The 14,024-nt window shown below is 28.0% G+C and overlaps 4 protein-coding genes across 4 annotated transcripts; 3 read left to right on the top strand and 1 right to left on the bottom strand.

Moving 5' to 3' along the window:
• Positions 1-8,559: 8,559 nt before the first annotated feature.
• Positions 8,560-9,426, top strand: GO595_007852 (Myb-like DNA-binding domain containing protein; the record flags this gene model as incomplete). The annotated part of the gene is made up of 1 exon (XM_067921361.1): positions 8,560-9,426. One exon carries the CDS (start codon positions 8,560-8,562, stop codon positions 9,424-9,426), a length of 867 nt encoding a protein of 288 aa, XP_067772082.1.
• Positions 9,427-10,539: 1,113 nt separating this feature from the next.
• GO595_007851 (uncharacterized protein) lies at positions 10,540-11,529 on the top strand (the record flags this gene model as incomplete). Its single annotated transcript, XM_067921360.1, has 1 exon — positions 10,540-11,529. The coding sequence occupies one exon, from the start codon at positions 10,540-10,542 to the stop codon at positions 11,527-11,529; it is 990 nt and encodes a 329-aa protein (XP_067772081.1).
• Positions 11,530-11,617: 88 nt separating this feature from the next.
• GO595_007850 (small GTP-binding protein) lies at positions 11,618-12,211 on the bottom strand (the record flags this gene model as incomplete). The annotated part of the gene is made up of 1 exon (XM_067921359.1): positions 11,618-12,211. The coding sequence occupies one exon, from the start codon at positions 12,209-12,211 to the stop codon at positions 11,618-11,620; it is 594 nt and encodes a 197-aa protein (XP_067772080.1).
• A 471-nt stretch (positions 12,212-12,682) lies between these two features.
• GO595_007849 (uncharacterized protein) lies at positions 12,683-13,636 on the top strand (the record flags this gene model as incomplete). Its single annotated transcript, XM_067921357.1, has 1 exon — positions 12,683-13,636. The coding sequence occupies one exon, from the start codon at positions 12,683-12,685 to the stop codon at positions 13,634-13,636; it is 954 nt and encodes a 317-aa protein (XP_067772079.1).
• Between the last annotated feature and the right edge of the window lie 388 nt (positions 13,637-14,024).

Below are 14,024 nucleotides of genomic sequence, written 5' to 3'. Positions count from 1 at the left end.
GACCTATAACTTGAAATCCTTTAATAGAACAAAAATCTTCTTGATTAGAAATTGATCCTCTTAAATAAGCGGTAAATATTTGTATCAAAAATGGTAAATATACTGGGTTAACTTCATAATTAATTGGTTCATTTTCTTTAGGCATTAAAGGTTGATCTATTTGAGCTATTAAAGGGAATAATACTGATGGACCTCCTATTGATCTTAATATAGATTTAGCTTGTGGTGAATAACCAAATATTTCACCAAATACTTGAAGTGTTTGATAAGAAGTTGAAACATTTGCTAAGTTAATTGATGTATTTTTAATTGATATTGCTGGATTATATAAATATATCGAATGAGAAAACATTTCGGAATTAAATATTGGAAATGATTCATAAAGATGATCAGATATTTCAGCAGGTGAAAATGATGTAATTACAGTTTTAGGTATATCAGCTAATATTCGTATTAATTGTGAAGTTAATGGAATCCTTATAAATCCAAAATTACCGATATCGCAATTTATTTCATTAGCTATATATGAATTCCTTAAAGTTCCTTGGAAATGGAATTGTCTAATCTTTAAATTAGCTTGTTCTTTACCATGTACATATAAATTTAAATAAGATTTACAAAATGTTATACATATATGTGTCCAAACTTTAGGTGGAAATACATAATTAAAATAACCTTGTTGAGGTATATCATTTAAATTAGTACCAATTTCAAAATATAATAAATTATTTTTGAAATATAATTTAAAATATGTATTTAATGAATCAGAAATATAAAATAAAATTTTCCCATTAGTTTTACTTTCATTTAAAATTATATTAATGAAAAATGTAAATGAATCAATGATTTGAATATTTGGTATTTCAGGTAAAGTTAAATAAGTTTTTTTACCATTTAAATGATAAAATGAAGGTGGTGCATCATAAGGTGTTTGAAATATTAATAATAAAGTCCTTAATAAATCAAATGAAAAATATGGTTTGAAGTTACCAGATAATGTTGAAAAGTTATGGAAAAATGCAATTATATCTTTACCTTTCATTGAAAATGAAGATAAATATGATAATAAATTTAATAAAAGATCAAATGTTGAATTTGGTTCAGTAATAGTTCGATATTCTTCAAATGATTTAATTAACATTGAAGGAAAACTACTGCTATTCACTTCTAAAGCAGAATGATTATCTTCTTCACAACATTTTTGTATATATTCGATGAATTTAATGAATTTTTCATTATAAGGTTTTAATAATTGATAAATTAATGTTAAAGGTGTTGCATTAATAATTGGATGAATTTCTTCAAATGAAATTTGATCAATTCCAAAAATTATTGTCCATAATTTATTCATAAATTCTTCATTAATTCCATCTTTAAATGAAGGTTGAATTATAGGTAATAATGATAAAAATAAATCATTTTCATTGATATAATCTCTAAATTGATTCTTTAATAAAGAACATTTAAATGCAATTTTTAACAATAAATCTAATGAATTTTTAATTTCATTTTCATCAGTTAAATTTTGTGTATAATTAACAAGTATAGAAAAGAATTTTGTTCGTAAAAATATACAAGAAATTCCTGTCGATTCACCATCAAAAGCATTTGATATAGTCTTTAATATATGATTAACAATTTCTTGATAATTATTATCTTTTTGTTCAATTAAAATCATTTTCCTAAAGAATGAAAATATGATTTCCATTCCTTGATCATTTTCATTTAGTATTGAAATAGCTTTAGTTAATTGATCAAATGCAAAATCTCTTACATCTTTTTCATATATAAGTTCAGTTAAAATTGTTATAAATGAAGTACATTTAAATAATACTCTTTGATATGTCGGAAATATTAAAAGTGAATCAACATATTCGAATAATGATTTACGAATTATTTCATATGATTTAACTTCTGTTTCCTTTTTATTTATTATATAATTAATATGATTATCTCTTAAAATTGTTAATAAACTTGAAATTCTTTTTTCATAAAAAACTCTTGTAAATAAATATGGAAATATATTTGATCCTAAGAAAATACATTTCATTAAAAAGTTTTGTAATTCTTCATCTAAAAGTAATTCCGAAATTACAATTTCATGTCTTGATAACAACGGTAATATAAAATTATAATTTTGTGAATTTAATATTAAATAAAAATAAAATGTTTCAATGAATTCAATGAACTCTTTACATCGAAAAGTTTCAAATATTAATTCTAAAATTCGCTCGAAAAAGTTTATCTTCATAAAATTATCAATTGATTCATTGATAGATATTTTTGTTAATTCTTTTGACCATTGTAATAAAAAGGTAACTAATGAAGGCGTTGGATTATTACCAAATAAAATCATTATTTTACGCATAAATTGTGAACTTGTTAATATTTGTGATTGCTTAGGATTTGATTTAAATAATAATAAAATTGTTTGTAATAATGAAACTAAAATTGAATTATCAGTAAATAATTGTAAATCTTTTGGCTCATCTGAATTTATATTATTTCGAAGTTTTTCATCAGAAATATGTGTTATAGGTTCATTAAATGTTGAAATATTTAAAATGTCTTGTAAATTGATTTCGGTTGTTGTAGTTTCAAGTTTTTCATGTGTTTCTAATTTTTCAATTTCGACTTTAACTTCAACATTTGAAATACACTTAAAGATAAATTTAGAAATACTTTCAAATTCGTTGTGATTATAAATTAATTCTGAAAGATTTGGAAATTGCATTGTTAATTTTGATAGAAAATTTAAAGTTGTTATTTGTGTTGCAACTGGAATATTAGTATCTAAAAATGATATCAAATGTTTGTATAACGATTTATATGGAAGATTAGAAATCGAATAATTCCGAAGAACAGTAAACATATTGTGAATTATCGAATTGTATAGTTTATCTTTTTCATCGTCCTGTGACCCGAAATGAAGAGAAAGTAATGCATATAAAAAATAATCTCCAAAATACTGAAATGAGTCTGGTATTCCAAGATGTTGGAAAATTGAAATTGACAAATTTAATAGTTTTAACAATTCTGATGATTTTGAATCAAATAAGTCAATTTTAGCATAATACATTTTAACCTTAGAAAGAGCATAAGATACTGCAGCTGCAATATATGGGTTAAGATTTTGTTTGGGAATTATTTGAGATGAAATTATTTCAAATATTGAATTCAATTCTGGGAAGTAGCAATTGCCAGACCTTCCAGAATAAAATGCTACTGCAAATAACTTTTGAATGATTAGAATATTTGATAAATTTGCATTTGCAACATCCATTAATCCATTAAAATCATATAACACCGCAAGAACCTCCATGGTTGATTGGGTTTTCTTCCTTCTAATAATTGTATTTACAAAGTTTGAATCATATGAAAAAAATGGAAGATCAGACTCTGTTTGAAAACTAAATAAAGAAACACAATGTTGAATAATGTAATCGCTTTCCGGTAATGTGTTTTTATCCAAAAAATGTAAAATGCACTGGTTCTTCATTTGTTATTTTTGATATCCGATCTTTCGGTGATTGTAAATTATTCAAAATCCTGCTATTTTTTTGAAAAGTGCCGATATTTTTTATATTAACGGTCTATTACTATTTCGGAAGCAAGATTAATGTTAAAGTTTTCTATACAGGACTTTTAAATTAAATACACATGGGCAATGACTCACCACTAACGAATTATTTATAGTTTTGATTCTCATGAAAAAATTTTTTGAAAAAACAAAACGAAAATACATTTTAAATGTGCAATATACGATAGAACTTTTTAATAATGAGATTCAATATAACTTGATCGTTATAAATCAACTGGTCAGTTTTGACTTTTTGATTATCTGAGGATATGTGTAGTTTACTCCACTTTTGAATAGCACTTTTTGTTTCGGCCAAATAAACCAAGTTTTTATTAAAATAACCGTCGGAATTCACTGTTTATGTGATTTATTTTTTGAAAATTGAATAACTTTGTTCGACATCCATGAAACTTGTCACTTTTTTCATTTTCGGAATTATGATTATAACGTTCTCCGATGTGTTACGTTGTAGGTACCTCAGTAAAGTATTCAATTTGTTTATAGAAATGCGACATTAAGATAAATTAAACTCAGGATTATTTCCTGATCGATAAACAAATTTTCCCTTAAAAACAAAAAAACGAACAACATTCCAATGGGAATGGTAATGGAAAAGCATAAAGAAATATAATATTCGAAAGATAATGCGATAAAAGATTTGAAGGAAAAGTTAAAATATTTTTGCATTGATTTATAAGGGAAAATAAGTGATTTGCAAAATGCATCAGAAATCGCTGTTCGGCCTTTAGTTCCCTTCATAACAATCAAAATTATCAGGATAATCTTCCTTCATATCCAGCGGTCAATGATAGTTGAATGGTGCGGGTTGACGATAGGGATACGATGGGACTTTTTAAACATGTTCAAAAAGTCCTATCGTAAATTGGTTCTATCGTAAACAAAACTTTTTCAATATATACCGATCATAACCGCTGAAATTGAACCAAAAAACATAAAAAAGTGACTATTATCAAAAATGGGTGGTCTACAATGAGATATTCAAAAAGTGGAGGTGACATGTGATTACATTTCGTCACACTGTGTAAACTCTAAGTCCCCTTTATTATATATAAAATGATATTATATTGTTTAATTTTCAATATAACTTATGAATAAAGATAAAGTAACACAAACCAATTTATTAATTCATTCACAAATGGGAAATGATAAAATGATCCAACATTTCGTGAGAATGATTTATATCATTTGAAAATTATATATATATATATATATATATAGTAAAAAGAACATTTTGTGTAATGATTAATTACATCAGAGAAAAGATTTGGAAGAAAACAAAATTATTAGAAGTTATATCAATTAAATTGAAATGAAATGAAATTTTAGTGTTTGAATTATGATGTAATTGTGAACTCATTATGTTTGAGAACTCAACTCTTTTATTAAGTCCTCATAGCTTGTTTGTATCTCAATAAAATGTCCATGGGAAGTCGGTGATGATGCGATCGAAATATCACTTTTGAGGATATTTTTCGCTTCCGAATTCAAAACAGATGCAATACCACCATTTTTTGAAGTTTCTGTTCTATATATCTCAAAAAATTCATCCTCCACAAATTTTTTTACAATGCTAACTGGAGCTAAGCTTATCAAAGGACGAAAATTTTTGGTTTTGAGTAAAGATTGTTTTTCATTATTAAAAGTTGGTATTAATCTTGATTTCCTGGTTATGGGCTTCCTTGTTCCTGCAGGAAATAATGGTTTAATGGTATCATCTGAATTATAATCAATATTTTTTATTGAATTAATATATTTTTTATTTCCAAAACGTCGTGGCTTAACACTAATCCATGTACCTTCAGGGTCCCTTTGAGTAGATCCCTTCGTAATCAATATAAGGAGAAGAAGCATTTACAAATGTCCTAAATCAAGATTTTATCAATAGAAATTTTCTTAAGTTTGAAACATGTTTCAAAAATGTTGAAATATGTTTGGTACGTACCAAATTGAATTGCAATTCCAAAAACGTTTTTTGGAGAAACACAATGATACAAGGCCGTTAGGCTTATTTCCTTAATGAATAGATTTAGTTCATAAAAAATATTTGATATATCTTTTGAGGATTAAGTATTTATAGGTATGTCTATCTATGTTAACCTAATTTTTCTATATTTTTGATTTACTTAAAATTTGAAATTCAATTGTTATTTGGTCGATTTTGAACAAAATCATCGAACATTGAGTTTTTTTTGACGCCTGCAAACTTCAATATCTAACACTAAAATAGGGTGGATTCTTGTAATCAGAACCGGATTTTCTGGGCAAATCTTTTGCGGGCAAATACCATTCAAACTTGCCCATCAAACCGCCGGGGTTTCAGAGTGTATCGCTGATGTAAAGTTCACACTTCATTCATGGAAAATTTAATATAATAAGTATTTTGGATCACAGTTTCTTTCTGCCGTCGGACGACAAAACTTCAAAAAATGGACATTTTGGCCCACCCTACACTGAAAAAATTTAAATCAAACTAAACTCTCAATCTGGGGCAATCTTGCCAGATGATACATATGATATGGCACCGATCATTTTCATATCACAATCGTTTCATGAATACAAATATGATACTTTTTAAAGAATAAACCACACAATTTTTATTATCTCATCATCATCTAGTGGCAACGATAGCTTTCAAATATGGCAACAGACTTAGTGAAATATAGGTCAAGTCTGTAGAATGAAGAATTTATTTTATTATAAATTTTAAAAAATAAAGTTGGTGTGAAGCTTCTCCTTAAGTCCACGAAATTTTTATTCTTCTTAAGCCCTAAACAGAAATTTCCAAAAAATTCGCACTTCAACCTAAGTCAAATTTTATTATCGATTTTTTGACTTCTTAAAAGGCCACATATGGGATCATGTAATTCAAAAATTCACAACTTTATTGTCATTCAAAGATTTAACATATCGGCATATCACAACAGCTTGCAAACGACCGTTTTCCTTGTGATCGTTTTGCCAAAATTTGTGATAATTTCAATTGAATTTGCCATTTTGGGTACAAGTCGACCGTTTAATCGACTTTGACTAAGATGCGTCTCAGCGCTTCAAATGTTCTCATTTTTCATAGTTCATTAATAATTTTAAAAATAGTCACAATAAAATGCATCTAAGGATTAAATCATTTAAATCATTTAAATTTATTTCTTAATTCGTTTTTCTTTGGAGCGCAACTTTTTTACACAAAAAATAAAGTCAAACCAAAAAAACCCAATAGTCAATTTTCGGAAACCGCTAACCAAAGAAGAATTACTTGTTCTAATTGACGCCAAAAATTATTCAAACTTCTAAGAACTTTTATGTTAGCAGACAGTATTAAGTACTCAAAACTATTAACTTTGCATGTACCAACCATTTTCAAAAAAAGTAAATTTCAATTGTTATTAAAATCATCAAAAGTTAATGTAATATTTATCATATGAAAAATAAACACTTGAATGCGAAGTTATTTTTTAATTTTCCTAAGATAAATATTATTCATGATTTCCAGGAGATTATTTTCATAATTTTTATTTCAAATAAAAATGCAATATTTTAGAATCCTAAAAACTTAGAAAATTTAAAGAAAGTATAAATTATGGAAACTAAAAATTTATTATTTGAAGATTTATCATTAATTTTAAATTTTCACTTTATTGATTAAGGAAAAACCATGTTTTTGCTATTATTAGTCAAGAATGAAATGACATGAATTGATAAAAAATATCCATTATTAATGAAGATATTTTTGTTTATAAATTTTTTTATCTGGTTGGAAAAATTACACAAAACTGATATAAATCATACAAATGTGTGTCATTCAAAATAAAAAGCTTTGTTTCGTGCTTGGAACTTGAGCTTTCATAATAGGATAGTACCTAATCTTCTTAACACTGTGTCTTACTTACAGATAATTATTTCTGGTAAAAAAATGAGGATTGAAGTTTCTTAATCAATTCATTACTGATAATGAAATTACCAAATATTTGCTTGAACACATGATATTTGTTCCTTTCTTAAAAGGATATTAAAGCTGTAAATACAAGAGAGAACAATATTTTCTTTGGATTAAGTCAAGACCGTTTATTGTTTGAATATCTTAAATTTTTATCAAAATGAACAAACATTTTTTGTTTTGATTGATATTTTGAGTGGCTTATTTTTGTTGGGTCTATTGGTTCTAATATTTATGAATGTTTGTATATTAATTTGAAATATATAAGAATAATTTTATTATTTTTTGAATTTTTGAAATTATGACCAAGCACAAATAATATTTCTAATTTTGGAATGAGGGCATTGCTATTTGAGTGAATTTATTAAATTTTTTGGAATTTGATGAAATTGATTAACTGAAACAAACATTTTCTTTGGATGATACCAAGACATTCTAGGCCTATTATTAATAATTTAAATGTGCTTATTCATGAGAAACAACGAAAGCAAGTTTGATAAATACAACACTTAGCCTCTAAAAATCTTTGGTATTGAAAATAGAACGTCCAAGAGTGTTTCCCACAAAAAATTCAATATACTTTATGTTTATCGGTTATGAAAAATTGAATACTTGGACGCCACATGATTAAATTTTCAATTGAAAAAGACAACTTTTTTAATAATATTCTCTCAAAGTTTGACGGTTTATTTTCCCTCAAAAAGCTAAACCGTTGTTGTAAAAAGACCATGGTGCAATTCAATATAGATTAATGATGGTAATTGCACAATTTTCAACCTGATAGTCCATTTTTCAAAATGATTCAAACTTGGAATAATTAAAGAAATTTACTGTCATTGTGCTTCGTTTTCTCTTAATTTTTACGTGATATGTGAAGTCAAAAGGTTTTAAGGATGGTGCTTTTTTGAGGGAAAAATTGTTTACACTCACAAATAATTGACCACGCGGGAACGGCTTTTTCAATAAAGCGCTGGCGATCAACTTCAAAGCTGAACAAGGAGTGCAAAAACATATAGTATTGTAAATGGAAATTACCCCTTACGCAGAACAAATATTCCGTCAATACTTATCAGTCGAAATTGATGCAATGAACAACCAAATTGCTGATGATCGAAAACAAAATATCATATCAGAATCAATCTCATTTATATTGGGTGAAATAGATTCAGTAAATGTGCGAGATTGCGTAAATGACAATATAAATTATTTTGAACTAATAGGGGAAATCAAAAGAGTATTTAAAGAAGTTATCAATCATACATATATAACTACATTCTCATATCAAAATTTTGAAGAAGCTAGACCACGGAGAAGTCCAAAGTGGTCTAAAAAAGAAGACATACGATTACTATGCGGAACGGCAAAATATGGAGCAAAGAATTGGAGAGCAATATCTGATTTTGTTGGACATAATAGAACAAGTATTCAATGTAATCAACGTTGGAATCGCTCAGTAAATCCAGAAATTCTCCATAGTGAATGGACAAAGGAAGAAGATGATATCTTACTTGAAACAGTTAATGTTAAAAAAATCACCAAATGGAAACAAATATCCAATTTAATTCCAGGTCGAACGGACCTTCAATGTCGTTATAGATATACACAACTCACAAGGAATGGTGGATTTCCTCAAACAGATCAAGAAAATCAAAAATCGCCACAAGAAACTCCAAACAAGCAAATTGATATTTTTTCTCTTTTGGTTAATGATGAAAGTTCATCTACAAACGATGAAAAGCACCAACAGCCTCCTGCATACAATAAAGTTGTTGTTAAATCCAAGCACCGAGTTATAGTTGCTCCAAATCAATTGTCAAGTTCTGAAAATGAGAATTTGATAGATAAGATAAATGAACCAGCTCAAACAAACACTCAAAGCGAGAAAAATTAAATCTGATATGGATTTCACATATTGGAACTAATGCATAGATAATAAAAATAAATTTCACTGAATTTTAAAATTTATTTTTTATTTTATTTATCAATTTTTTTAATGAAATTTTGCAGTTATCAAATATCTTTTTAAATTAAATTCAAATCTTTATTCCATATCATATCCGTTTATTATCACTAAAAATAAAAATATAATATTTTATTCAAATTAACAACAAGAGTATTTATCGTTTGCCAAAAATGAATTATCTTTCTTCCATTCCTCTATTTCATCTTCTGTTGGTATTTTGTATTTTGGATGATTTTTATGCATTGTTAAGAATTCTTTTAGATTTCGAATGATTCCATGACTAAATGGACTCAAATCATATCTCCAATTCCTTAAATAAGATATTCGTTCTGCTTTTGCTGATTCCCATGTAGTTTTATTCAAACAAGCATAAAATACTTGAACCGGAAATTGTACAATTGTTTGGAACAATGCAAATGCAGAAGAAACACAAACTACACCGCACATAAAATTAGTAAATATCCATATAATAAAATCATTTTCTTCAAGTGCTGCTTTCCATGTTTGGTGAATATATTGAACCAATGTAATGATATCAAAAAAAAGAAACAATATAAAATATAAATGATTGTTCATTCCAACACATGTTCCAATCCAAGGGCAATGATGATCTCTTCTTAAAACACAATGCTTACATTCTTTACAATGTGATGCGCGTAATGGTGGACATAAATGACACTCATCGCAAAAAAAGTCATTTTGAAGCATTGGAGATTCTTCATCTGATTCAACAAATCCAGGACCTTTGCAAGCTTTATAAAAAAAATAAATTGAAATCAAATTAAAAATTGGAAATATCATACACTTTTTTGAAAATTTTACGAAAATATCATTATGTAACGGTGTGTTGCTGTAAAGGCAAACAATAAATCCATATGTATGTAATGTATACCAAAGTATGCAAGGGATTTTTATTCGCATTTCTGTTAAAAATTTGACTGTTTTTTGCCGGCAATTATTATTTACCCAATGAGCAAAAAGGCAAATCAAAATACATATGGAAAAATAAATTTATTTAACCTAGTTCCACCGTCTCTAGTGATGCCTCAAATAAACAAAATACCTCTAGAAATATATGATGAACCACTTCATTTAAAATCGCCAGTCCCAAAGTTTGATATCAATCCAAACATGACTGGTTATTCTGGCGTTCCAATGATGTTTACAGCAACACTTACTAACAATAGATTCCAACCTTTTCAAGAAGCCACATTATATGTTTCTGCCAAAATTGGAAGTCGTACACTCTATCAATCAGAGCCTTTTGTTCCACAAACAGTTAACCCACAAAAGTATATTTTCCATAATTTTTCATTCAAATGTCCAATTCAAGGTACAGTCGAAATCTTTATCCGAGCAATGTTTAGGTTTGACAACCTACAACACGGTCTCACCGAGACAGTTAAAGTCACAATTAATCCATCGCTTGAAGTAATACTCAATCTTCACCAAGTTAGGCCAGACAATTTCCTAAATGTTTTTGTCAAAAACTTACTCCCATTCCAGATTCAAAATGTTGCTATACGTCAGCCAAAAGAAGAAGCAGTACCAATATGTGATACATTAGAATCTGGAAGTACTCTTTCTACATATATCCAATTAACCAAACAAATCAATGGCATTGAGATTTCATGGAAATTACCCACAATTAAAGACTGTAAACAAAGTTATTCTGTAAATAAGATTAATGAAGAAACACCAAATATCATTGCAATATCATTCGAGGAAATACCCAGGATGATTCCTGTGTTAAAGCCGTTCAAAGTTGGTATAAGAATGGAAAATAAGACAGATAGAGAATTGGTAGGATTTGGAGAATTTGAAAGAGAACAAACAATTGGAATTCTTGGAAGGTCTGACTTTCAACTTAATTTTGGCCCAAATGAAAGTAAATTAGTTGAACTTGATTTAATTGCACATTCACAAGGAAACTTCTTAATACCACCAATCGATTTCACATTTCAAGGTCAAGATAAATTTAGAGTTATTCCAAATGATGGAGTAATAATTGTTGGTTATGATCAAGAATAAAAATTCATTTTGGAGAATGATGTTTTTTCACATCACATTTCGTGGTTAAAAAATAAAAACTAAAAAGAAAACATTTTTTATTATTCACTTAACAATTACAATTGTTTGGTTCTGCATTGTTTGGCATATCGACTTTTTGTTGTATCTGTTTATCTTGTTTTTCTGCAATTTGTGCGGCAGCTAGATTGAATATTTCAGTAATGCCTTGTCCAGAAAGTGCACTCACTTCTAAAAACGTGGCTTTTATTTGTTGTGCGCATTTCTCACCTTCTTCAGAAGAAATTTTCCGAGAATCAGCTTTATCAATCTTATTTGCAACTAAAAATAAAGCAAGGTTTTCTGGCGCTAAAACACTTTGTAAGCTTTCAACGTAGATTTTTACATTTTCGAAAGATTTTGAATCGTCAATTGCATAAACTATAAAAGCAGCTTGAGAGCCTCGATAAAACATTGGAACAATGGAACGATATTTTTCATCACCTGCCGTGTCCCATATTTGCAAACGAACTGTGATACTGTCTACTTTAATTACTTTCATGGAATAATTTGAAGATAATGTTGGAATTATAGATTCTTTAAATTCATCATTTACAAAGCGATTAATAATGCTGGTTTTCCCAACATTGGAATCGCCGACTAGAATTAATTTTGCCTCCATTTCTTGTGTCATTATGTTTTGCATCAGCCATAGGCGGTTATTTTATTAAAATCTTTCAAATTCTCTTTACATTTTTAGGGTGGTACAAATTGTTACGATAATTTTTTGATCATTTTGTTATCATTCCCATAATCAAATTATATTTTAATAACCAAAAATAATTTTTTTCTGCTATTACTTATTGATCTTAACTTACAAATTATATGATAATTTTAATCAATCAATGATAAATTAGATAAGTTGATAAAAAAAAAATATAGCTTTTTCATTACCTTTATAAATTTCACAAAAAAAAAGTAAAAGTTTCTCATATAGATGGATTTTCTAATATAATTATATGCTTCATAATCTGATCAAAATTCTTGACATTTTTTTTCAACTGTCAAATTCTTCGAACGTTTGTTTTTGACTATGTTTGTTTGGTTCAATTTTTTCCAAAAATTTAAAAGTGCTGCTGCCAAAAATTTTTTGGAAATGCTTTCTCTTTATAGGCGAATGATTTTTGCCAAAGACACTCAAACTCTTGAACAAATAGCTACTGATGCAGCTGAGTATTATCGAAAAAGAATGCAACGTAATCGACCTGGAATGACAAATGTTGATCCTTGTTCCCATATTGTTTCATATCTTGAGGTTAATGGAATTTTGCTTAACATATCCAACCGTCGCCCACCATTTTCTCGTTTTGATCCAATAATTTTATCACTTGAATTACCAATTTCCATGTTTTTCTTGGAATCCAATTCTATGCGCTTAATGACATCATCAACGTTACTTATGAACAGTCTTCCATTTGGGCAACAATTTAACAAATTTTTTGATCATATTGGTGTTCCTCAAAATTACATCAACTCTTCAATTCTCGGACTTTATTCTGCAGGCTTTGTTTATCTCCAACAACGTAAGATCAACAATCCTGAGCCACTTTCACCACTTACATTTGTTACACGTTCCATATCAATCTTTGGTCTCTTTACATTTGGTGACTTTCTTACCTCCAAACTTCATCAATTGCTTCCATTTCTTCCAGAGTGGGTTCTTACAGCTGTTACATCACGAGTTATATCTGATGCCGCGGAATACATTAGTCGCATTGGTATATATGAAACGATTTCTTACTTAGTGGAAAACGTTTTTGCGTTTTTCAGCTACTTAATGTCGCCAACATTACCACAGCTTCCAATCGAAGTCGACGTGCCCAATTCGCTTGCGTGCCCAATATGCCACGAGCTACTCACAGACCCCAAAGAGTTACTCGGATTCTTCTTCTGCGCGAACTGCCTCGATAACTGGCTAAGTAACCACAGCAAGCACCCGTACACTGGCGAAGATGTGCAAATTGGAATGTCGCAGCACTCAATGATAATGAACCAAATTGCTCGAAAATGGCAAAAGCTGACATTAGAAAGACTGAAAGAAGAAGAACAACAACAACAACAAAATCAATAAAAAAACTGTGTGATTAAAAATATGTTCTCATTTTGATTTTGTTAATATAAATTAATTTTACAAAACTATTTATTCGATTTTTGTTTTTTGTTGACATTATAAAGAATAACATTTATGATCAATTTTTTTCCCGACATTCAATACTTCATATTAATTTGAAGAAATTTGTCTATTTGAAATTGAATAATTTTTGTTTCATTTTCAAATATATACTAATTACGGTTTCGGTGCAATTTTTATAAATTGCTCTTTACTGATATAAATTTTTGATTTTTTTTAACTTTAATGTATAAAATATATAATTGCATACATTGTGTGGTCAAGTAACTTATTGCTATTATTAGTCACAAAAATTAATCCCAAAAAACTCAAAAAAATGATGGCTAAT

This window comes from Histomonas meleagridis, assembly GCF_020186115.1.
Source record: "Histomonas meleagridis strain 2922-C6/04-10x chromosome Unknown contig_59, whole genome shotgun sequence".
Classification (NCBI taxonomy): domain Eukaryota; phylum Parabasalia; order Tritrichomonadida; family Dientamoebidae; genus Histomonas; species Histomonas meleagridis.
The sequence above is the reverse complement of the archived record's forward strand: the minus strand, read 5'-3'. Positions and strand labels throughout refer to the sequence as shown.